Source organism: Coregonus clupeaformis, chromosome 6, assembly GCF_020615455.1.
Source record: "Coregonus clupeaformis isolate EN_2021a chromosome 6, ASM2061545v1, whole genome shotgun sequence".
Lineage (NCBI taxonomy): Eukaryota > Metazoa > Chordata > Actinopteri > Salmoniformes > Salmonidae > Coregonus > Coregonus clupeaformis.
This window is the reverse complement of record NC_059197.1, coordinates 23,172,355-23,197,926: the sequence shown is the minus strand read 5'-3', so window position 1 is coordinate 23,197,926 and position 25,572 is coordinate 23,172,355. Positions and strand designations below refer to the sequence as shown.

Here is a 25,572-nt window from a genome sequence, read left to right as displayed (position 1 = left end):
TAAAACGTTGCAACCTTAACTGTTAGACTATATGGTAGCTAAGTTCAACAACTGTTTCCAGTTTTGCTAAAGCAATATATTGCCGCTGTTTTGTATTGACATTAAAATAAGACCATGATAAACTGAGTCAAAAGTGGTGAACTGCTACATTATTGGTTACAGACACCTAATATGCTATAGAACAACTGCTTTGGTATAAAAAAATATCCAAAGGGAAAATAAATTCTTGTAAAATTCACAGCATAATTTGAGGAGAAAAAAAGGCAGTCACTCTTTTCAGTTTAAGATGGAGATATTTGTGCAGGTGTTCAGATGAGGAACTACATGCAAATGGGGGGGGCAAAGGTACTCTGGAAAATATAGTTCATTCCACTGTGAAATCCTTAATCTGTGAACAAGATTTTGAGGAAGTAATGTTTAGGAGATTGGTGTGTACAAGACCCTGTAATGTGGGGCCCCATTGATGAGAAATCGTTGTAGAGAAAGGCCTCAGAAATCATCATTCTTAATGACCTTCTTCTATTATGTTTATTCTCCTTAAAGAATTAAGGGCTGTCTACAGATAAAAATAGAGGAAAGCCATGTTAATTCAAATGATAATGTCCAGCTCCGTCCCATTCCAAGTCCATGAGTCGTAAGGCCAAAGGGTTATCTGAGAACCAGCCACTGACTGAACCAGTCTTCCCCGCGCTGGGCCGGATCATTTTCTTCTCCAGAGCCCATCTCTGCTCTCTTGTCAGTGCCAGGCCGGGGCCAGGCCCAGCTCACCAGGCCCCCAGGGCTCTGGACCTAAGGGGGGCAGCGCTCCCCCCTCAGAAGCTCCCCACTCGACATCTTCCACCTGCAGGGTATCCCCTCCACTGTCTGGGCCAGCGCACGCTATAGGAACTCCACTGCTATGTGCTCCCCTCTCACAGAGTTACACAACACCGACAGACAATACGAAATATCACCACAAACACGTTCCTCCTGGTCAAGCTACAGGTTTTAAAAGCAGCTCTTACTTTAAAAAGGGTAAAACAATCAACAACCTGTGGAACAAAAATGTCAGAAATTCCACAGTTTGAAATAAGAGTATGTGTTAGCATTTCATTACTGACAGCTACCTGTAAAACTGCTTCCAACTTTATCCCCAAATGCTCACCAGAAGATTTTGCCATGTAATACCGGACAGTGGTTATTTGTTACATGAATTTTGTGAAACGGCAGATGGATGTCTCAATTTTACTATGGTTTTTCAGCAACATTACTATGTGCCTAATGATTGCAAAAGGAAAAATGGAAACCACATTCTTTTAACAAAGGATCTTCTCTGTAGTAGCGGTTCAGTGATATCTCCCTTCTGACGTGAGCAGCTTTAGTTCGACACACCTGTAGTAAAAAACACCACCTTAAAAATGACGCATAGGGGGAACACACAGCCAAATGTCAGTGCAGTCACGAGCTGGCCATGGAACTCTGCTGCACACACACTCCAGTCATGGGAGACTCCTCCCGGTCCATGCCCTGCCTCATGCCCAGGTGGCCCTCTGGTAGGTAGTGGGCCGGCCCCGTGTTTGTGCCCATGGGGTATGCGGGGTGGGCGGCCATGCCTGTCTCCTGCCGGGGGTTCGAGAAGGCGCCCAGCCCCATGCTCAGCCCGCCGTGGTGCCCAAAGGGCAGGTGGCGGAGCTGGTAGGCCTGGTTGCCGTGGTTCCCAGTGGAAGAGGAAGATGTGGAGGAAGAGGAGGCAGAGGAAGACAGGGAGGTCAAGGACAGATGGCCATGCACCAACTCCATGGAGTCCTGTCTGGAGGCGCTGTGTGTGGGGGAGGTGTAGTGCCGCGGGCGGGGCCGTGTGGCCATCACCTGCGCGTGGTGATGATGGGGGTGGGAGTGGGGGTGCAGGGCCTTGGGGTGCTGAGGGGGGACATGGAAGGTGGTCTCCTGGACTGGGTGGGTCTCTCCGGCCACTGGCTCTGGTCCAACGCCGCCTCCCCACACCAATGGGGGAAGGTAAGTATTTCTTGCCTGTCAGTGGACCACAGTTTCAGAAATCAAATCAATGAATGTCTCTCAAACTGGCTCTGACTTTGCTGATAGCTACTTTATTGAGGAAAAATGTACCTAATATGACTGTGATGTGATTGTCCCACCTAGATGAACGCACTAACTCAGTCGCTCTGGATAAGAGCGTCTGCTAAATGAATAAATTGACAAAATGCTACTTGGAAAGTGTCTTACCATTACATTCCCAGTGCATTTCATTACATTTAAATAATATTGACTAAATTAGGACTTACAATAGGTTGTCTATTGATTAATTTGCTTCTTTAAATGAATGACAAAGACATGTCACCTGTGGACAGAGGGTGTCACCATCAATGGCTGGCAGCACTGCCCCAAAGTGCCCTCCACTGTGTAGGTGGTGATGGGTGGGGTCTGACCTCGCTCTGCCACTGGTACTGGTCCCAGATGACCCTCCTGCAAGAGAGAGAAGAGGGCACAACCTCAGCCTACGTCCATCACATCACATCTCAAAGATAGTGCAAAAATGACAACCCAGCAAAGGCTGAAAATACTTTTTTTGAAGCACCATCAACTGTTTGGTTTCCCACCAGTGCACTGAAAAGGGACCACTTTGAAATATGAGGCCGCAACCGCAATATTCAGAGGAGAGAAAGAGGGTTGATTGAGCCAGGGAGTGTTACCTGAGCTGGAGGAGGTGCTGGAGGTGGTTCCAGAGGACTGGGACTGCTCCAGCGCTGGGCTGGTGGACACACTGCTGCTCGTGTTGGTCCCCTCATCTGCAGTCTTCTTGAAGAAGCTGTGCTGCAGGGCGTAGTAGGGCTGGATGCGGCTCTTGGGGTCGTAGTCCAACATCCGCAGGATCAGGTCCTTGAACTTCAAGTAGTCAGCGACGGCGTGGCCAGACTCCCCCGCCCGCCGGCCACCTGGACCCCCGGCCTCCACACCCATGATGGAGTGTAGCTTCCGAGAGGCTGGAGGCTTATACTGCTCAGAGGAAAGACGGAGGGGATGTTAGGTACTTGAACCCAAATACACAACACTACCAAAAGCCACTGTTGTTAGGATACCACATTGAGAGGGGAATTGCAGAACACTCACCCTTTTGCCATCTTTGGTCTTCTTAACGCTCCATGTGCCATCTGATAGCTTCTCAAAGAACTTCCTGGCTTTTGGGGCTAGGTCCATAATATGATTGGGGGGGATACCTAGAACTTCAACTATCTTATTCATCTGGTCAACCTGAGAATTATAGAACAGAACAAAATACTGCCATGGATTAATGTTAATTGCTTGTATCAAATTCATTCACTTAAGTTGGCTACATTTAAAATGATCTCCAGATAGTCAGTCAAGCCTACTGTACCTCGTTGGCTCCACTGAAGAGGGGCTCTCCGGTGTGCATCTCTACCAGGATGCAGCCCAGGGACCACATGTCGATGGCAAGGTCATAGGGCATACCCAGCAGCACCTCTGGGGAGCGGTAAAAACGACTCTGGATGTACTGGTATATCTGAGGAAGGAGAAAGAGTCAATCACAACCCATTCTTATAGATAACATTACAGATCTCAGCATTACAAGCTTGAGAACAGAACATATGCAAGATATGAGACGTGTGCAAGATGCAACAAGATTAAACTATTTTGGATCAAGACAATAAGTAGTAGATTAGCATACCCTCTGTCCCAGTTGGCAGGAGCTGCCAAAGTCCACTATCTTGATGGCGCTCCTCTTGGGGTTGCACAGCAGGATGTTCTCAGGCTTCAGGTCACAGTGGATGATGCTGAGCTCAGGTGTGGCCAGGAACAGCAGCGCAGTGCAAAGCTGCTGAGCAAACTTCCTGGTCAGGTTGAGAGAGACGCCGCGGAAGTTGGTGTTCCGCAGCAGGTCGTACAGGTTGTATGAGAGCATCTCAAACACCAGGCAGAGGTGGTTCCGGAACATGAAGTGACGTTTCAGGTGAACTACATGACAGGAAAAGGAGACATTCTGTCAGTCAAGTTTGGCTGATACACATACAAGAGAGACTGGTGTAAAACATGACAGTGCTCCATAATGGCTTGGACAACAGACAAGCACTAGAGTGCATTACCTATGTAGTATTTCATCTCAGTGTCATGTTTGTTCATGAGCTCTAGGAGGCGCACTTCAATCTGGGCTTGATTGAGAAAAGCTTTTTTGTTCTTGATGATCTTGATGGCAACCCACTCCTGCTCTGCACGGTCATAAGCTTTTACAACCTACAGCAATCACAAGGAGAGAAAAAACACCAACACATATTTTCTTATGTTTTAAATCACACTAGCTACACAAGTGCTCAAATTGAGAACAATTTCCAAAGTTGATCATGGGAATAATGTTGAATCATTTACAAAAGTGTACCTGTCCAAATGACCCTTTGCCGATCAAGGAGTCGATCTCATAGCGGTCCATCCACTTTTCCCCATTCTTGACGATGTAATCGTAGTTGTCATCGTCGTAGCCATCGTTGAAGACCTTCCTCTCTTTCTTGTGACTGGAGTCTTCACCCTGACCCGTTTGGTGCCGCCGCTTCTTTTTTGCATAATACACCTAAAGTCCAGGAAAGAACACAAATACAGATATGAGCATATGTACTTCCTGATCTAACTGACATTATGACAAATATTCAAAACTATAATTTTTTGTTACGTCTGCAATTCAAACACTGAACAGCAGAAACCAGTCTCACCTCATTGATCTGTTTATAGGTTTTGATAAGGTCTATGGAGAGCTTCCGCAGGGGAGCCAAAGTAGGGTCACGAAAGCACTGGGGCATGTGCCTCTGTAACAACAAATCACAAGAAAATTATTAATATCTCAGACAGAAAAATGTTTTATGAACTTTTCTTACACTTTGCAATCAAAATGATAGGCTAGTTAAAGTTCTGATTTCTATTGGGCAAGTGTGTGTGTATTTCAAAGTATGATTCTGTACATTGTTGAAAGTTTGTGTCTAGTAAATTGAAAGGTTTGTGGGTTGCTTGTATACCGGGTTGGCAGTGAGCTGTTGCGTCTGGTCGCTGTACGGTAGGACCGCAGCAGTTTGGTCAGTGCTTGGCTGGTGGCGTTCACTGTACTGCTGGTGCGTATGGGGCATTGGAGCAGCCATCTGAAGACCAGCAGCGTGGAATGAAAAAGAGGGCGCAAGCCGGACGGACGAAGGTTTGCATGCTGAAGTCTCTCCTCCTGAAAGAAATCAACATTTGCACAAGTTAATGCTGAAATTGTTATAAAAACAAACCGTATACAAACTTCCCCTGAAGTAGTGACAACTCAATTTGATTTTCCAGACTGATTTCTCTGTCAATGGCAGGTTTCCTGCCGTGACAAACTGATCAAAAATACCACTTCAAGAGGTCTAGAAGTGGCACACTTCAGCTTTAACCTTTACTATGTAGTATGAATCTCAATGATTATGAACTACAATTCTAAAATGGGATGTTGATCAATTCTAACTAACATGTTACGGTGAGTGTAATTTAACTCATACATTGACATGAGTAGGAAGACATACGCCTAACTCTTACTGTTAAATTGTGCTATTATTCAAATTATATATGGTGTGTGTTGTATTAGCACCCATGAGAAGGTGCTGACAGAACAGCCATTTGTATTGAATGGAAATGCATGGCTTTACTAGTAATACAATCTAGGTCCTTGTACATTGTGTAAAGGCTTAAAAAACAAAAATATATACCAAAACATGTCCATATGGTAAAGAAAATATTGGCATTTATCTTTTTATTAGCCTTTATCAGGGGGAAAGGCTATATAATATGTACTTTTAGATCAGGAATAAAAATGTAATATCTATACACCCTGGGTAGTTAATCAACCTTCTCTTTATGTGAAAAGGAATCAGAAAATTATTATGTAGCTTGTTCATCTATCAGCATCTCACCAGACAACACAATTCACCAGTGCTACACAGTAACCACTATTCAGAATCCCAGCAACAGCACCTAATTAGCATAGCCTATCACCACAGAGATACAGCGTGATTTGGCAAGCCCATCAATGCACAGGCCAATCACAACGCAGTATGCAAATAGCCAACTTTTGTTGCCAGGGCAGAGTGGCTCCCATTTTCCAATGAGAAAGCAAGAAATAAACAAGAAATAAAATTGAACTTTGGCACACAAGAGCCTGACAGCAAAATAGCAGCACAGCCCAAAACCTGCACTCCATCTGAGAGCACTAGAAACAGAGCTGACCCAGCTGTGGAGGAACAAATATATCCAGACTGGTAAATATTATTAGGAGAACCTTGGAAATAAAGATGTACAGTAGCTACATTCCAGGAGAATCCAGTTTAGAAGTATACAATTGTAATATGCTATTTCTGACATGTCATACTCACAATAATAAAACATGTATTAGGTATAACTGATCGTGGGGGTGACCTCAGAATCTGACAAAAACAAATAAGGTAGCCTAGTCTAACCCTGTTTCTCACTATAATTAATACAGTACTATTCTTGATAAAAATGGTTATTTATATTGTATGTATAATATTATACATTTAATATTATATAATTATATCTGGGGCTGGTGAGATCATGCTTGTCCTTTGTGTAACTGTTCAATAATGCCAGTTGTTCAAGAATGCTTCCAAGCTCACAAAATGCAAAAGACTGATGATCTGTAAGGATGACTGGCATTTCTCTTTCACTCCTTTTAAATGTAATCCCAATTCCAAATTGTTAGTTTAATAATGCAACCGAAATTCCAGGGAGAATGCACTGTAATGGTCAAAAGGAACACGACATGGCAGTGGTAATCAAGAATTGAAAGACTGAATCTGAACATCTGGAAAGTCAAATAAATAATATACATCTACAGCCACTGACATAACTGTGTTAGAATTTTTTTTCACTTATGGTGGAAATGTCTTCATCATGTGCAAGATGCTTTGCACCAACAACTGAAAGTTGTTTTGAAGTAAGCAGGTAACTGCTTTATTTAATAATTGAGTATTATATTTTTTGATTGACAAGATATGGGGGGGGGGAGTTCAGAAGGCTGCCTCCTCCCCACCAAAGACAAAATATAGCAGCTAACCTGGATGCATCGTCTCCTGTAAAATTTCATATCATCCTGGGAGGAGAGTCCAGCAGCAAACCACAACCCACTATAAAGAACAAAAAGAGATAAGTATCATTGACTGTGCATTTTAGGTGGGAGCTACTTTCCAAAAGCACAACAACTTTGGTGGAAAAAGGGGAGAGGAAAAAAACCAAAACATTGCAAAGGCAATGGATTACCCATACAACATTTCCCGAAAATATTTATTGTAAAATTAACATTTTGTAAATCTAGAAAATAGAAAGCTCTAATCACTCCAACAAATCACCTTTTCCCAGCCAGTCTGGTTAATTTCAGTGAACCAATTATTCAAAGATTGTCAACATGCCGAACACAATTAACCTTATAAATCTAAGACTATGAGGCTGTTCACTTTTTGCAAGAACAGTTCACACAGAGACAGGTGCCATCCTAACAAGCAGGTCAAATCAGGTGGACCATTGTTGTGGACCTAGTAAAACTAGAAATCTCCTCTCAGAATGTCTATACTCATTGTCAAAGCCATTACATGTATATGCCCGTGATGAAGATGATGACCTGAATGCCTCAACCGCAACTAACTAATAAAAGACAATCAAATATTACACTAAGTATTTTCAGTGTGGGAAGGCTTGCTAAATATGATATGCAGTATAAGCCTACACTGCAATGCAAAAGTGTTGTGAACACAAACTGCACACCATTTAAATTATTCAGAACAGTGCATATAAAATAGAGGTAATTCTTCCTACTGTTCCACTTAGGATAAACAAGGTAATTGCTTATAAAGCATAAACGATCGAAACATTCCCCGTTTTCAGGACCGTCTTCTGAACAGTTCCTTTCCTGGCTATTGAGTCGAGGCATGAACACAGGCCTAGCTACATGGATATACCATTATAATAATAATTTTAATTATTGTATGTAGCTTCATTTCTAACTATCTTCCCACAAAGTAACTATGTCTTTCCTATGACATTGTTTATTTATTAAAAACGACTCACTCAGTTTTGTTACATACTTGCACACTCAAAACGGGCTGTCATCAGTTCAAAATAAGGGATTGTTAACTGTTAGCTAGCTACTCACAGGTGATGGAGTATTTCTCGCCATGGTTGGAATTTCGAAAGTAAATCATCTGTTTAGTTCAGCCTTCTCAAGAGCAGAAATGTCAGCGGCAAAGTCTGACTTCGGCTACAATGACAAATACTACCTAGCTAGGTTGCTCACTAGCTAACATTACCCTTACAGCTTTGGTACGTTAAGGCAAGCAATCCGTTTCCTCTCGCCAGAGTGAATGCAGTGACGATGTGTTCTGCGAGAAAGCTGTATGGGCCTAACTTTAGCATACTAGCTACGACCAGCTAGCTAGGTGGCGAACTAACTAACTAGCAAGCCAATAATGCTGGATATTATGGGGCCTGAATTGTTAACTGGATACCTTGTTACTGTTACCTTGCCCCCACCTTTCTAACAGGTTAGCTTGCTACGGTAGTTAACATGGCTAACGTTAGCCTCGCTTGCCCATAAACACTTAACGTTAGCTAGCTAGCTATTAACTTACATTAGCACTTTGACGTAACGTTAGTTAGCCGCTAGCTAATGTTAGCTACAACTAAAGGGTACAATGTTGTTAGCAAAAAAGGTTAGCTAACTAGCTAGGTTTAAAACATGTTAGGTGTAGCTAAATCTAGAGCGCTAACGTTAGCTAGCGAATCTGTACTGGCTAATGTTAGCGACATCCTCCGGCCAATGCAATGGTTGCTGATCGTTAGCTAGATAGTTATAGCTAGTAAATTAGTTAATTACCACCCATGTAACGCTAGCTACCTTTATTACACAACACACATAGTCAGCTTCATACACGGGCTCACCTCTGATGGCACGATCTTCATTTAAAGTCAAATAACCTGTATGATAGGGCAACTTATCCAGCTTGAGCTTCTCTGCCCTCAGTCGTCGGCTAAGTTAACGTTAGCAGTCAGTCACAGTCAACACAATTCCCGTAACGCGAAGGTGAAAAGGCTCCTCCACTGGCCAGCCAAATAAAACTTATTGACGATCAAATGCGTCCCCAACCAAAAAAATTAGTTATCCACCCAAGTTCGACTAGCTCGCATGTTAGCTAGTTGACTAAACGAACGTGGCTACTGCTGTTAACTAGCTAAGGTTAGCTAGTTAGCTAACAAGATTCTGTAGCTAGGAATTCAACCGCTAAATAAAGGTTGCTACATTCAGATTGTTCCATTTTCTTGTAAGCTCACCACGGGAAACACGGACGTAGGCAATCATAACGAATAATAATCAAGATCCCAAAAATATGAAACAAATATCATGCCCTAAAATATACGCTTAATTTGGACAATCATTTTTATGTCAATTTACACAAAATGGCGCGCGTCCCAAACCTGCGCAGTGAACCGGTCCAGTAGACCAGAGACACTGACAACTATAAGTGCGGCTCCCCCTAAATATATTTAAACTATGCTAAATCATTTGCCTCTTAATTGTCTGAATCCGATCCATTTGACGCATTGTTTTCAACACAAATGTCAATGGTATATCCAGCGATTGCGTTATTCCGGCGGGAAGGGAGAACATTTGAAAATAATCCGCAAAAAAACCTTCTGACAAAATGGCGATGGCCTGAGTTGTTACTATGACAACTGTCAATCAAACTATCCCAATCCCCGGATGAACCAATGACGAGGATAATTCAACCATAGATTCAACGTTGAATGCTGTCATAACTTGTCAATCAATCAGTAATTCTAATGAAGAAATTGTCTCAATTTAACTATAACATTCTAAGGTAGAATACAATAATCTAGATAGGATTTCTAAATTATTTTTAAAAAATGCATCAATAGTTGTGTTGCAGGAATTTGCCAAACTTTTTTGCATCCATGTTTGAGGCAGTCATAAAACTGTATGACTGCAAAAATAAATTTTCAGAAAATTAAATGCAAGACATGCATACCTAGTCTTCTTCACAGTCAGATTGACATCATGATACCTGAATATAAACAAGCTGTGTGATATTGTTGAATAGAATATAAATACATTCCTTATCAGGACAGAATTAAATACAGTTTTTCTTTTAGTGGCTGTTGAGCTTTACAGCAGAGACTAGATGTATAAAGGGTACCCACATTTTATTTATCTTTAGCCTATACTGTATGGCTGTCAGCTTAAAGGTTCTCTAAGGTTCTATGAACTCAGTTTAGCAAAACTTGATGCTTGACATGGATTTACTAGTAACAATTAACGTGATAAGATATTCATAAATCAGATCAAACTACTGAAAGCAACCTGATTGAAATATCCAAGTGGGATCTTATTTGTAACATTTTTTATCTCTCTGAATGATGAAGCAAATCCATGTGCTATGTTCTTTGGCCAATGGATGGCAGCATACATCCTTTCTATGTGAAGTTCTGGATTTCTGATTATCATGGTCTTGTATGATTCTGATTCCAAATTGACTTACCAGAGTCATGCTATTAGTGTTGAGGAATGCTCAATAGTGGTCCAATTGTAAAATATGGATTTATGGATGATAGGGATTAATAGAGAATGATTCTCTGGGATTTTGGGGTGTATATACAGTGGGGAGAACAAGTATTTGATACACTGCCGATTTTGCAGGTTTTCCTACTTACAAAGCATGTAGAGGTCTGTAATTTTTATCATAGGTACACTTCAACTGTGAGAGACGGAATCTAAAACAAAAATCCAGAAAATCACATTGTATGATTTTTAAGTAAATAATTTGCATTTTATTGGATGACATAAGTATTTGATACATCAGAAAAGCAGAACTTAATATTTGGTACAGAAACCTTTGTTTGCAATTACAGAGATCATACGTTTCCTATAGGTCTTGACCAGGTTTGCACACACTGCAGCAGGGATTTTGGCCCACTCCTCCATACAGACCTTCTCCAGATCCTTCAGGTTTCGGGGCTGTCACTGGGCAATACGGACTTTCAGCTCCCTCCAAAGATTTTCTATTGGGTTCAGGTCTGGAGAATGGCTAGGCCACTCCAGGACCTTGAGATGCCTCTTACGGAGCCACTCCTTAGTTGCCCTGGCTGTGTGTTTCGGGTCGTTGTCATGCTGGAAGACCCAGCCACGACCCATCTTCAATGCTCTTACTGAGGGAAGGAGGTTGTTGGCCAAGATCTCGCGATACATGGCCCCATCCATCCTCCCCTCAATACGGTGCAGTCATCCTGACCCCTTTGCAGAAAAGCATCCCCAAAGAATGATGTTTCCACCTCCATGCTTCACGGTTGGGATGGTGTTCTTGGGGTTGTACTCATCCTTCTTCTTCCTCCAAACACGGCGAGTGGAGTTTAGACCAAAAGCTCTATTTTTGTCTCATCAGACCACATGACCTTCCCCCATTCCTCCTCTGGATCATCCAGATGGTCATTGGCAAACTTCAGACGGGCCTGGACATGCGCTGGCTTGAGCAGGGGGACCTTGCGTGCGCTGCAGAATTTTAATCCATGACGGCGTAGTGTGTTACTAATGGTTTTCTTTGAGACTGTGGTCCCAGCTCTCTTCAGGTCATTGACCAGGTCCTGCCGTGTAGTTCTGGGCTGATCCCTCACCTTCCTCATGATCATTGATGCCCCACAAGGTCAGATCTTGCATGGAGCCCCAGACCGAGGGTGATTGACCGTCATCTTGAACTTCTTCAATTTTCTAATAATTGCGCCAACAGTTGTTGCCTTCTCACCAAGCTGCTTGCCTATTGTCCTGTAGCCCATCCCAGCCTTGTGCAGATCTACAATTTTATCCCTGATGTCCTTAGACAGCTCTCTGGTCTTGGCCATTTTGGAGAGGTTGGAGTCTGTTTGATTGAGTGTGTGGACAGGTGTATTTTATACAGGTAACAAGTTCAAACAGGTGCAGTTAATACAGGTAATGAGTGGAGAACAGGAGGGCTTCTTAAAGAAAAACTAACAGGTCTGTGAGAGCCGGAATTCTTACTGGTTGGTAGGTGATCAAATACTTATGTCATCCAATAAAATGCAAATTAATTACTTAAAAATCATACAATGTGATTTTCTGGATTTTTGTTTTAGATTCCGTCTCTCACAGTTGAAGTGTACCTATGATAAAAATTACAGACCTCTACATGCTTTGTAAGTAGGAAAACCTGCAAAATCGGCAGTGTATCAAATACTTGTTCTCCCCACTGTATGTATGTACATATTCTTGATGATGCCCGATGGGCGATCATTTTTAGGATGTAGTGTGAATAGAATGACAGAGCCAACAAAACATTCTTTAACAACTTTCTTCAAAATGTAGGCTACACTTTATTTTAAACAAAAGTACAAAAACAAAAGCCAGTATTTACAATACTTGCATGGCAATATTTACCCTCTTTGGTCTTATTTCCAATTTGATGGTTTCACATTAACTACAACGTAGGAAACAAACAGCAAGCTGACAGTTCAAGATATCATGTGATAAATATCATAGAAATCCACAGAAGGCTCAAAATCCACAGAAGGCTTACATTATAATTATTATTGTCAAATACCTGCAAGAAATTACTATCAATTGTTCAGTACCTTTAAAGCTAAGTGGTGAAATTTGTGAGAATAACTGAATATAACTAACAGAGATGCTAACCTTGAACAATATAAATAGTGAAAAATAACCAAAACATATCACAATTACATCCAGGTCTGATATATTTACAGGTTCATTAAATGCTGCTCATAACCCTGACCTAAGTTGTGAAGTATACAACTGCTGGACAACTTGTCCCTTTCCACATTAAAAATGACATGAAAGCACAGAAATAAACACTATGAACACAACTGAGATAAGACATTCTGTAATGTAGTGGTTATGTCCAAACTAAACACAACCCACTGATACACAGATGGTCAGAGTGTAATGAATGCATAAACAGCATCAATCTTCTGATACTTTTGATGATAAAAATGTACAAAAAATAAACAGGAACCATGTAACATGTCATGAAATAATTTGTACAACAGATCTTCTACTTCCTGCAATGCAAGGCGATGCATCTTGGTTTAATGCTTAACTCATATTACCTTACAACACCCAAAGCTGGTTATGTAGCCTATACCCTTAGCCCTTTCATTAAAATGTTCTACCGTTTATTTTCCCAATGGAGACTACACAAAATGGCAGTGTATATGCCATTAAAAACGGACAAAATGTACTGCAAAATGTACAGCTTGTACTGACTGTGTTTGGTTGTGTTGATGATATGGAACTGAGACGTAACAGCGGTGAAGACCTTCAGCTCTTCCGGATGCATTGAGAGTCAGGGAGGTATAGACCAATGTACACATCCTTACAGAAAAGGCAACTGGTCCAGTAGTAATTCTACCAGCAATAACATTAATTAAATCCAAGCCAAACACTCCAATTGTAATTGTTCTAAATTTGACCAAATCCCTCTTAACCAACACATGTAACAAAAACTATTATAGTAGGAAAGTTAATGCATTTTATCCATAGAGTAGACAATTTAGGCTTATGTACAACACATATCCTTTCATTTAGCCAGTTTTTTTCTTTCAATATTGAGAGGATTTAAAGTTGTGTGCATAAGTCCGAATCCAAATGATCTTCATCCAATTCAATGCCCCCTTTTCAAATTTTAACAGAAGTGTGCAAAAGCTTCTAGTTGCCGCTTCCGCACTGCAGAAAAAAAGAAAAAGTGATAATGTTATCTAAAACATAAGAAGTAAATATTCTAATATACAGTAGTAGGTCTGTTTTTCCAAGACAAGTTCTTTACCCTTTTTTTTCTCATTCTTTAAACATTCCTTTTCTTTACACCTCAACTTTCTGGCTGTTCTCCTCCAGCTTCTCCTCTATTTTCTCCTCCAGTTTATTGCTCTCCTCAGTGGATCCATCCTCCTTCTCACCGGTCTTCCAGCTGCCTTGCCTTTTAACACAAATCAGATTGTTTAACACAAATCACAGCCCTCCAATAATAATACATACATCACCATAACATGCTATATATGAATGGCATTTTGATTTGATGCACTTACTTGGATTTCTTCATGTACAGCCAGTATGCTAGGCCCACAACTACAGTGGCCAGGAGCAGACCCACAATAACTCCCACCACCAACTTTGTTGTGTCACCCTCATCTGATGAGTCTGTAAAGGCACAGATAGAAAGGAAAAACATCAGAAACTAGGAGAGAGAACATTCTGCAAATGAAGAGACTGTAAAAAAAGACATTTACGTACATGTATATATAAACAGTGTTGGGTGTGCTACTTTCTGAATGTAATCCTTTATTTCAATTACTTTTGAATATTTAGTAATTTGTATTTCATCGGCCTGAACTACTTCATCCAATGTATTTGGTAACAATATATTTTCTGGGTCTGTAATTTATTCCCCAAAAGAAAATATATTTGTAAAAAAACTTTTCTATACCATTTTTTTTATAGCGGTTCACAATTTTGTGTCCCCATTTCACCCTGGTATCAGAAGTATGCTGGCATAATGGTGTGATAAGAGTGTCTGATAAATTACCTACATGTAAATGTAAAATCAACACTTGCAAAATATTTACATTTTGGTCATTTAGCAGACACTCTTATCACACCATTGTGCCAGCCGACTTCTGATATCCAGAGTGACTTACAGTCAGTGCATTCGACTAAGGTAATTAAACAACAACAACATATCACAGTAATGGCAAGTAAAACGCTCAGGTGGAACAAACTTAACTTGAGTCCCACGGTCACGCCGGTGCGTTTTGGACTTCTAACCCCTTTTAAACATTGCGGCATTGGATTAGTCTATTTCTTCTGCATCCGCTGATACTAACCATTACTGTGTGTGAGTAACGGGGGCTGAGCTAGAGCGGTGTTTGTGAGACAAGGGCGGATCACAAAAACGGTTCTTCTCACAAAAAATGTCTGTAAAGTCCAAATGGTTTGAGCTACAACCTGTTATGACCCATCCATACAGTATAATGCTGAGACCACAGGAGGTTGGTGGCACCTTAACTGGGGAGGACGGGCTTGTGGTAATGGCTGGAGCGGAATAGGTGGAATGCTATCAAATACGTCAAACTCATGGTTTACATGTGTTTGATGCCATTCCATTTGCTCCGTTCCAGTCATTATTATGAGCTGTCCTCCCCTCAGCAGCCTTCACTGGCTGAGACCCTCACTAACACGTTTTGCATTATGACGCTCACAAGCCATTGTTTTGTGTTCCACTTGTAGCCATGGTTGTCCTGAAAAGAAAATGGTAAAACACTTAAATGTGAAGCTAAATATGAGGGCAGTGTAAGCAGATTAATGAAAGTAGTGAATTTCAGCTTTTTCACTGTGGGAGGCCTTGACCAATGGAGTTAAACGTGCCTTTTTTCAATGCTGAATTGAATGTCATTAATAAAATAGAAAGGTGTCATAATGTATTTTTTCACAATCATCCATTCTAAATGTAAAAGTAATCCAATAGGTAATGATCTACATTTGTGTTATTTTGCAGACACTCTTATCCAGAGCGATTTAATGAGTGCATACATTTTCATTCATACTGGTCCCCTGTGGGAATCAAACCCACAACCCTGGCGTTGCAAGTGCCATGCTCTACCAACTGAGCCACACGGGACCATCTAGTTTTTTCAAATGATATGTAATCTGATTACAATATTTTTGCTGGTAACGTAACTAATTACAGTTAGTTTTTTTTGTAATCAGATTACATATAACTGATTACATGTAAAAAGTTACTCACCAAACCTGTGTATAAATGTCAATGAATACATATGAATGAATTAATAAGGTATACACATTCATGCCGCAAAATTAGATGGTTGTTATACAATTTGTAACCTTCTGTATTATGATTTAGATAAATGTATCACTGACTACATACGTACAGTATGCAAACCCAGTTTACCCCTAAGCCATGTGTGAAAATGTGATCTGTTCCTTGTGAACGTGTAATAAAATTTTGGCAAATGAAAGGATGGATAACATTGAGAGATTTTGTCAGGATGCTGGTGGCTCCACTCCTTCTGATCCTCAGAATTTGTATGTTTATCTTACCAAATATTTCCAACATCCCCAGCACCACATCTTGTTGTTCAACAGCGTTTCATCAGTGGGGACATTTCTGGATGCTGTTAATCTGAGATTGTGCTCTGAAGGGTATAATGCACAATAGCATATTCCACTTTCTCTGGGAATCCTATATATTTTCTACAGAATCCCTCCTCTCCTCCCTCTTGCTACAGGAAATGATAAAGAAGACCATCACAACTTACCTTGTTTATCCATTCTCACCTCCTCAAATACTGAAATCAGATATAAAGTGATATTAACGTCCAACCCAGAAATAAATTAAGTATACTGTATAATGTCATTGGTCAGACGTTATTGGCTATGTTAGACTCTAGATTGAGTGTAACACGCTGTGAGTTGTGTAGATTTTCCAGTCGCATGCAAACTGAGAATGTGACGCAGAGAGGGGAAAGGATAGAGTCCAGCATCCCGACAAACAGACCAAAAGTGAGGGAGAAGAATTTAAAAAAGGGACAAATGCCTTTCCAAACACACAAAGATGAGTGAGATATGGCTGTCTGTACTGATTTATCTAATCAAATACAGCAGAAACCAAAGGGAGATTATTATTGCCAAGGAGCATGCATAGTATGCCCAGTATGCATAGTAGCATGTTTTAGGTTGGCTAGAGACCAGAACTAGGTCCCCATGGCCAAGGTTCCCTCCATAAAGCATTTCCATACTTTTTGACTAATCATCATGCATACGACAGTTGGTGAGTATGTTAGCGTCGGGAGAGGGTGATATACCAGACCCACACAAGGATTAGTGAGTTACCCTTTAGAGAGGAAGGAAGAGGATAGGGCAGGGAATTGTAGGCCATACCACCACACTGTACTTACAGGTCGACACGTTAATAGCCCTGGTGTCCTGGCCAAACTCATTGGACACAGTGCAGATGACGGTCAGGTTGACTGTAGGCACAATGGTTAGCTTGTGTGTGATCTTCCCATTGACATAGGGACTCTCATCAGCCTGAAAATTAAATAGACGCAGTTAGTTAGTGTACAATGGCTTATCTTATATCTTGTGTATCTGATAGAGATTTAACTATGGCAGAACATAGCTGCTTCCTCTTCAGTAATAGCACAAAGATGCATATCATATAAATCTATTGCGAGGAATATATGGAATCTTATATTATTCCATGGCATAATGAACATTGCTAGAATCAAATAAAATATGTGCATTTCATGTACTACCACTAGGAGGTGGTGTTGTATTTTTGTGAGGCTCAACCTCCTCCTGATAAGGAGTACCTTCAGGGCATATAGGGAGGGGACTAGAGAAACCCCCAGACACACAGGCAAACAGCCAACACCCTTTTCACATCTTCTAAGAATACGATATGGTACGTCTACTATGAAAAGAGCCTGCACTAAGCTTATCCTATTTACTGTGAACAGGTTTTAAAGAACTCTTTATCACACAATAAGAGATGAAATACTAAACTTTGAATGCACTGGTGTGTTTGTCCCCAGATGTGCAGCAATGTGGGCTGTGACTAAATTACTGTGTGTGAGTGACTCAGCCTTAGAATAGTCATTGAAAGAGGTCAGTGCAGCTTTAGATTGGATTAGTCATGCAGACCCAATGGGTGTGTGCATGTGCGTGGTCATCGGCCATGACCACGCACATGAACCCACACACACACACACACACACAAACTGACAGTTGCACATCATCTCACGCTGGCTCATTGTGTAGCTGTTCTATCAGTGCACACACAGGTACGCCAAGAACAAAAAGCCTTTGTCTTCATGACAGACTAATGCATAATAAACGTGGTGTGCATCTGAGAGAAGGAAACCTATCTACAAAAACACTGAGGCCATCCATTTGGAAAGTGTCAGTCAGGAAAGTTTCAAGAAGAGAAGTTACTTAGGAAGTCACAAATAGTAACATGGTGAAAAATATTATGGGGGAAGTTTCTGTCTGTCAGAAATTGAGTGTGGACAGTAAAATACCACAAGCACTGATTCACTACAAAGACATCCAAAGGTTCATTGACTGTAAACCTCCCAGATTTAGAGTTCCCTGGATTGCTGACAGATTCCAATAAAAGGAAGCTTAAATTGACTATTTTTATAAGGTCAGGAGCTGCTTTCATATTGGCAGTAACACATCCGGAAAGATGTCGAGGATTTGTGTGTTCCGTTCTGTCCACAGAAAAATGGGTGCATGGCACAAAGTGTTGCTTTGAGAGAATTACAGATAGACTAATGATTTTCTGAGTCTTTGCTGCAATTCCAAGACAGATAAGGGTGTTGTGCATTTTACAGTAACTGATGGATAAATACAGTATGTGTGGTCTGTATAATAAGTGTTCTGTGGGTGTGAAGTGTAATGGTGCCTCCTGTGTGTCAGTGGAGTGTCCTGGCGCCTTAGTGAAGATGTCTGTGTTTGTTCATACCGAGGTGCCGTTGATGCTCCAGGCCACGGTGGGTTTGGGCGAGCCCTCAGCCTCGCAGGTCAGTACCTTGTGCTGGCCGTCCTCGCCACGCTGCTTGGCCACCCGCCGAATGACTGGAACACCTGCAAGAAGATGCACGGCCTCCTCAGCTACACCAGAACGAACAAGAAAATGATCGCACCATGCCATGCCACAACACCACATGAGATATGGACAACACAAACAAATATGGTGAAAGCCTCTTCCTTAAGTGAAAGCCATCCACTGGGGAATTGGGATCTTTGAATAAAAATCTCTATCATTAGGAACAAGTACAAAAATATATTTTTGAGAAACAGTGTTGAATGTGCCCAGTAACAGCACAAAAGTCTTAACTGAGTAAATGTCACAGTCTTTACCTTCAACAACCAGCTCGAAATAAGCTTTCTTGATGAGAGCGCCCATGGTGACCACAACCTCATACTTTCCGGAATCAGAGAAGGTCAGCTTGTCAAACTTGGGTCTTATGTCCAGCTTGCCATTGTCCTGGAATGATTGAACAAGAGCAACCATTAAATTTACAGTGTAGACACTCTTATCCAGTGTGACTTACAGGAGAAATTAGGGTTAAGTGCCTTGCTCAAGGGTGCATCAACATATTTTTCACATAATCGGCTCAGGGATTTGAGCCAGCAACCTGTCGGTTACTGGCCCAATGCTCTTAACCGCTAGGCTACCTTTACCTACCTTAAACTGATGAAAAACACGTTGAAGGCATCTTATTGCTTTGAGAAGGTTTTAACACGCATTTCCAACCAAAAACATAAATCTAGGCCTTATAATAACTTCAGTACTGTTTAGTCTTACCTTAGTCCAGGACACCTTGAGTTCTCCAGATGCATCGGTCTGCAGGGTCAGAGCCAAGCTTTCTCCGACGCTCTTCAACACCTTCCCTGAGGGGCTCAAATTCATATCCAGGTCTGAAAGGGAGGAAGGGAGGAGGAGGAGGAAGGGAGGAGGAGGAGGAGGAGGAGGAGGGGAGGAGGAGGAGGAGGAAGGGAGGAAGAGGAGGAGGAGGACACACTATAAACAGGCAGTTTAACAGCCTGGAGGAGAATGGGCCACAGCACTCCTGTTGAAAACCATATCAGCTCCCTACAGAAGCCCCAGCACCTCCCCATTGATCCAGCTTATTTAACACATTAAAGGACCTGAGCTCTCCAAGCATTTTCACCTCACAGCGTGAGAGGAGATGCTCGGCTTCTATTCTCTATAGAACGAAAATATACTCTGACAATGTTCCCCTTTGAGAAAACTAACCCTTTATACAGCCGGACAAAAAAGTAATTATGAATTAGATGATGAGTAATTTCCCACACACTTCCAAATGAAATCTATAGCAGCAGGAAGTGGGCTATCATTATGGCTGATATTTCCCATGAATCAATTGCTGGCCTAGCATCATTAAAGAAATTGCTGGCAGTATCTCAGTTTAAGATAATACGTAACTTAATTGAAGAACGCATAATCGATAGCTTAAACCATTGATCAAGATATCTGTAGATAAAGAGTGACTTACAATTGATGGTAATGTTCTTTGAGTCTTCCATCTTGGCATTGTCGATTATAGAACACTTGTATTCCCCTGTGCTGTCACGTGTGACATCAGTCACAGTGTAGGAGTCAGAGTTCTCCACCTTCACCACCTCTCCCTTTAGGAACATAAGGATACATTTTGAAACTCTCAGATGGGCAAGGTTAATGTAGCTCTTCACAGACAGGGTGGATGGTGTAGGATGTGTAGAGTTTGACCAGGTGTAGGGTTTGACTGGGTTAAAGAGGACAATGGCAGTAGAAGGCAAGTAATTAAAGGGGTCAGAGTAGGAACTAAGGACATATGCCAGGTAGGGTTTCTGGTTGTGTGGGAGGGTTGTGGAGTCATATCATTGAGAGCTTGCCTTAATGTGGAAGTTGAAGCTGGTGGGAGGTGGGTTCCCGTCGGCCTTGCACTTCAGAGTCACGTTGTCTCCTTCCATAAGGGGCCCTTTCGAAATGACATGCAGACTGACCCTCTCTGTGGGGTCTGTACGGAGAGGACAGAGAGACAGAACATGAGAGAGAGAACAGGAGCAAGATAACAGCAGAGAGTGAACAGCAGAGAGGGAAAGAGTGAGAGAGAGAGAGAACAGGGGTCAGAGAGGAGGAGGACACAGTCAGGCTGAGACCTGGCACACAGTAACCCTGGGCAGACAGGGCTTCTGAGACCATCACAGTGAGCAGACTAGCCAAGCTAGTGAAGTCCTCAGGGCTGTACACTCCATTTCTGAGTGTGTTCCTGTGGCGATGGCTGCTTTTGAATGCAGCAGTGGAGTTGTTCGAACGGCAGTCACACTCCGAGGCTCTAGACAAAAAGCTCCTTTCAAACGTCAATAGTGCTGCTCCAGACGAGCCAAATTGCACACATTTCTTTAAAAACAGGATTCAAACAGCCTCTGAGCCCTGTCCTATTTAAATGGCCATTTCGAGCTAATAACAACGACTATGCTATTCCTCGAATACTACGCTCCGAATCACTCCCACAACAGACTCATGCTCACCTCATTTTTAAATTAGTGCCATTATGGTGTCATTATTGTTGTCTGTCTGGGCTGCAAGAAAAGAGCCATAGAGGCACACATTATCCGACTATAACTTGAAAATAAAACAGCCATCAATATGGTTGTCGATACACTGACTGCTGACTGTTGAAGCTGATAGCAGATCAATAGCCTTCCTAGGACAACCAGCGGTTAGCGAAGTTGTGTCGGTTAGTTGAGACAGTTACGGTAGTTGGAGCAGCTTGGGTAGTTTAGGTAGTAAGGGTAGTTGGGGCAGTTTGAGGTTGGTTTGGTAAGTTTAGGTCTTTGGGGCAGTTGGGCTAGTTTGGGTAGTTGGAGTAGTTTGGTGGCTCTCTGGTTACTTACAGGTGACAGTGAAGGAGACTGGAGAGGACAAGACATTCAGGGCCCCGCAGGTGAACAGAGCGCCTGTGTCTCCCTTCTCAGCTGTGTACTGCAGAGTGGAGGAGGTGGTGGTGAGGCCAGTGACTTCGTCCACCTTCACGTTGGAACTGATTATAATGCCTACAAATCACAACCATACTGATTAGAAATGGTATGGTTACAGAGTAGCCTACAGACACACAGATAAACAATAATATGATCACCAAGTCACTGACATTTTGGATCCTGTAGAAACAGACACATTTATGAGAATTGAAGAAAATATGTAGCTCTAGAGGTGATATTTCACTACTCGGTTCTTGTGGAATCTCACACCAAACAAGTGAAATGTGTGAATGTGCAATCTTCAACCCCCTGCAGTTGTTTACTACTTGTAAATAATCCATCAGAATTTCAATAACGTACCTTCCCCATCAGCCACCAGAGGTTTCTTGTTCTTGAACCATGTGATGCTGGCAGCTGGGTTGGCATCAGGGGCGCTGCACTGCCCTAGCTGTGTAGACGATAAACCAATGTGAGGAAAAAAGCAGCAGAATCCTCTTTTAGAAAAATCTTTCAAGGGCATACGAAAGGTTGGAAAATCCTTATGTTATGAAAGTAGCCCAATAAAATGCAAATATTTTTGTTGCTTAATTGATCATATATCTGTGCTCTCATCTGTGGTGCCTCTATTGCATGTGTGAACTCCCCCCCATGTAGCATGAAATGCCCAAAGCATTTTAAACCCCCTCATAGATCCCATGGTTGTTTTAATTGGAGGATATTCTGCTGTTTACTAATTCATCAGGATCACTTCAAAGCACTCATCATTCCAGCAGCACCGTCCTTCTTCAGTTTGCCTCAAGATACTTCATCTCCAATTAAGGATTTCCCTTGATATTCCTGCTTAATATAATGTAGGCATAAGCAAAGCATATGATGAACCTACCTGGGTTGGCTTGCCAATCTCCAGCTCCGCGGCTAGGGCTGTGATCTCCACTCCGGTTGGAGCCTCTGTAGAACACAGTTAATAACATTAACTAGCTGTAGGCATCTCAGAGAGCACTCACTATCACCAGGGCTATCCATAATAATATCACACAGCACAGCACATCATTTAATTGTACCTCAAAGGCCCATTCCATAGCATGCATTAGTATGGCTGCACTATTGCCCTTATGTACCCACTGTGGATAAGGAGTTTGACAGGGTATTCTGAGATGTCAGTCCCAGCCACAACCATGCAGGTGAAAGTCTTCTCGTCCTTCAGTGTTGCTGCAGCAATCAGCAGGCTGGAGTTTTCGGCCATACTGACACGGTCCTTGTACTTGTCGGTGGCTATGACAGAGGCTTCCTGGTCTTTAAGCTGGGTCAGCAGGTCTCCATTGTCCTGGAAATATAAAACAGTTTGGGTTTTAAAAACTTAGCTAACGGAGCTGCACTACTGTAGGACTGTCTTGGTATAAAAACCATTGAACAAAGCATGCACCCACTAATGGTGCAGGAGCTAAATAGACTTAGTTTATGACTTATTAATAGCTATTTTAGAATATCAACCATTCTTTTGACACTGTTGCTGCTCTGGAAGCTTAAAGGCGTAAAGAGGACATGTATACATACACCTTAGCCAAATACATCTAAACTCAGTTTTTCACAATTCCTGACATTTAATCCTAGTAAACATTCACTGTCTTAGGTCAGTTAGGATCACCACTTTATTTTAACAATTTGAAATGTCATAATAATAGTAGAGAGAATAATTTATTTCAGCTTTTATTTATTTCATCACATTCCCAGTGGGTCAGAAGTTTACATACACTCAATTAGTATTTGGTAGCATTGCCTTTAAATTGTTTAACTTGGGTCAAACGATTCGGGTAGCCTTTCGCAAGCTTCCCACAATAAGTTGGGTGAATTTTGGCCCATTCCTCCTGACAGAGCTGGTGTAACTGAGTCAGGTTTGTAGGCCTCCTTGCTCGCACACGCTTTTTCAGTTCTGCCCACACATTTTCTATAGGATTGAGGTCAGGGCTTTGTGATGGCCACTCCAATACCTTGACTTTGTTGTCCTTAAGCCATTTTGCCACAACTTTGGAAGTATGGGGTTATTGTCCATTTGGAAGACCCATTTGTGACCAAGCTTTAACTTCCTGACTGATGTCTTGAGATGTTGCTTCAATATATCCACATAATTTTCCTTCCTCATGATGCCATCTATTTTGTGAAGTGCACCAGTCCCTCCTGCAGCAAAGCACCCCCACAACATGATGCTGCCACCCCCGTGCTTCACGGTTGGGATGATGTTCTTCGGCTTGCAAGCAACCCCCTTTTTCCTCCAAACATAACGATGGTCATTATGGCCAAACAGTTCTATTTTTGTTTCATCAGACCAGAGGACATTTCTCAAAAAAGTAAAATCTTTGTCCCCATGTGCAGTTGCAAACCGTAGTCTGGCTTTTTTATGGCGGTTTTGGAGCAGTGGCTTCTTCCTGGCTGAGCGGCCTTTCAGGTTATGTCGATATAGGACTTGTTTTACAGTGGATATAGATACTTTTGTACCTGTTTCCTCCAGCATCTTCACAAGGTCCTATGCTGTTGTTCTGGGATTGATTTGCACTTTTTGCACCAAAGTACGTTCATCTCTAGGAGACAGAACGCATCTCCTTCCTGAGCGGTATGACGGCTGCGTGGTCCCATGATGTTTATACTTGTGTACAATTGTTTGTACAAATGAACGTGGTACCTTCAGGCGTTTGAAAATTGCTCCCAAGGATGAACCAGACTTGTGGAGGTCTACAATTTATTTTCTGAGGTCTTGGCTGATTTATTTTGATTTTCCCATGATGTCAAGCAAAGAGGCTCTGAGTTTGAAGGTAGGCCTTGAAATACATCCACAGGTACACCTCCAATTGACTCAAATTATGTCAATTAGCCTATCAGAAGCTTCTAAAGCCATGACATCATTTTATGGAATTTTCCAAGCTGTTTAAAGGCACAGTCAACTTAGTGTATGTAAACTTCTGACCCACTGGAATTGTGATACAGTGAATTATAAGTGAAATAATCTGTCTGTAAACAATTGTTGGAAAAATTACTTGTGTCATGCACAAAGTAGATGTCCTAACCGACTTGCCAAAACTATAGTTTGTTAACAAGAAATTTGTGGAGTGGTTGAAAAACGAGTTTTAATGACTCCAAACTAAGTGTATGTAAACTTCCGACTTCAACTGTATATACAAAATATTAAATCTCTTTGTGGTGTTCCCAGTGGGAATACACTTAAAGGTGTATATGTGTGCCCAGACAGGGGTTCAGAGATGTGTTTGTCCCAGTCTCTATCAGTCTCTCCAACATTAGCCCAGTGAACTTTAGGCAGAGTATGAAAATACTAGGAAAACCTGCTCTTTCCAGAGGTGAATACAGGTGAAAGCTATGATCCCTTATTGATGTCACTTGTTAAATCCACTTCAATAAGTGTAGTTGAAGGGGGGAAACAGGTTAAAGAAGGATTTTTAAGCCTTGAGACAATTGAGACATGTATTGTGTGTGTGTGCCATTCAGAGGGTGATTTTATTTTATTTTATTAGGATCTCTTTTAGTCCTCATTTGGACTAATCTTCAAGGAGTCCTTAAACATTAAAATACAATTTATAATACAATCACATTTTCACATATAACACACTGTTACAAACAACAGACATAATACACTGACATATTGACCAGATAAATACTCTAACAGTCTGAAAAGATAAATTGGTTCCTTCATCTACCATAGTCCTGCACAACCTTCCAATGTATTATATTTAAATGGTTCTAAAGTATTGTTTGAATTTATATATTGAAAGGTTTCTGGTTTGCTCAGATAAATTATTCAATTTCTTTATTGCTCTGAATCGAAATGTTATTTTGCCTATTTCTCTTTTCTGCCGGGATAACACATAGATGGTGGACAATCTATTCCTAGTATTGACTGAATGTCTGTCTCTTACCAACTGAATATA

At 41.6% G+C, this 25,572-nt stretch overlaps 2 protein-coding genes across 5 annotated transcripts in view; both read right to left on the bottom strand.

Moving 5' to 3' along the window:
- Window positions 1–338: 338 nt before the first annotated feature.
- On the bottom strand, window positions 339–9,728 carry LOC121568003 (dual specificity tyrosine-phosphorylation-regulated kinase 1A-like). 3 transcript variants are annotated; one of them, XM_045219245.1, is made up of 12 exons: window positions 8,968–9,728; window positions 7,091–7,160; window positions 5,019–5,215; window positions 4,719–4,811; window positions 4,391–4,579; window positions 4,101–4,248; window positions 3,686–3,972; window positions 3,374–3,520; window positions 3,109–3,249; window positions 2,691–2,994; window positions 2,339–2,463; window positions 339–2,010 (listed from the first exon to the last, which is right to left on the bottom strand). In XM_045219245.1, the coding sequence occupies exons 2-12, from the start codon at window positions 7,098–7,100 to the stop codon at window positions 1,438–1,440; spliced, it is 2,214 nt and encodes a 737-aa protein (XP_045075180.1). In that variant the 5' UTR covers window positions 7,101–7,160; window positions 8,968–9,728; the 3' UTR covers window positions 339–1,437. The 3 variants fall into 3 exon arrangements, with proteins under 3 accessions (XP_045075180.1, XP_045075184.1, XP_045075188.1); XM_045219249.1 differs by lacking the exon at window positions 8,968–9,728 and adding an exon at window positions 8,183–8,907; XM_045219253.1 differs by lacking the exon at window positions 7,091–7,160.
- Window positions 9,729–12,406: 2,678 nt separating this feature from the next.
- The window catches only part of LOC121568002 (CD166 antigen homolog), a 74,446-nt gene continuing 61,280 nt past the window's right edge, over window positions 12,407–25,572 (bottom strand). Inside the window, exons 3-16 of one of the 2 annotated variants that reach the window (XM_041878474.2) lie at window positions 22,760–22,961; window positions 22,521–22,585; window positions 21,998–22,085; window positions 21,554–21,712; window positions 20,549–20,673; window positions 20,170–20,302; window positions 19,458–19,570; window positions 19,010–19,136; window positions 18,612–18,733; window positions 17,041–17,173; window positions 16,402–16,431; window positions 14,155–14,266; window positions 13,896–14,045; window positions 12,407–13,795 (exon numbers count right to left, since the gene is read on the bottom strand). In XM_041878474.2, the coding sequence (XP_041734408.1) occupies window positions 13,931–14,045; window positions 14,155–14,266; window positions 16,402–16,431; window positions 17,041–17,173; window positions 18,612–18,733; window positions 19,010–19,136; window positions 19,458–19,570; window positions 20,170–20,302; window positions 20,549–20,673; window positions 21,554–21,712; window positions 21,998–22,085; window positions 22,521–22,585; window positions 22,760–22,961 (1,524 nt within the window). In that variant the 3' untranslated portion in view covers window positions 12,407–13,795; window positions 13,896–13,930. The remainder of the gene's footprint in view (window positions 13,796–13,895; window positions 14,046–14,154; window positions 14,267–16,401; window positions 16,432–17,040; window positions 17,174–18,611; window positions 18,734–19,009; window positions 19,137–19,457; window positions 19,571–20,169; window positions 20,303–20,548; window positions 20,674–21,553; window positions 21,713–21,997; window positions 22,086–22,520; window positions 22,586–22,759; window positions 22,962–25,572) is intronic. The other variant, XM_041878475.2, reaches the window with a different exon arrangement.

Excerpts from the sequence above, each read along its gene's own strand:
- LOC121568003 (XM_045219245.1), bottom strand. Across the intron at positions 4,580-4,718 it reads CCTATAAACAGATCAATGAG|GTGTATTATGCAAAAAAGAA; the intron begins GTGAGACTGGTT and ends CCTGGACTTTAG. Across the intron at positions 2,464-2,690 it reads CAGCACCTCCTCCAGCTCAG|GAGGGTCATCTGGGACCAGT; the intron begins GTAACACTCCCT and ends TCTCTCTTGCAG.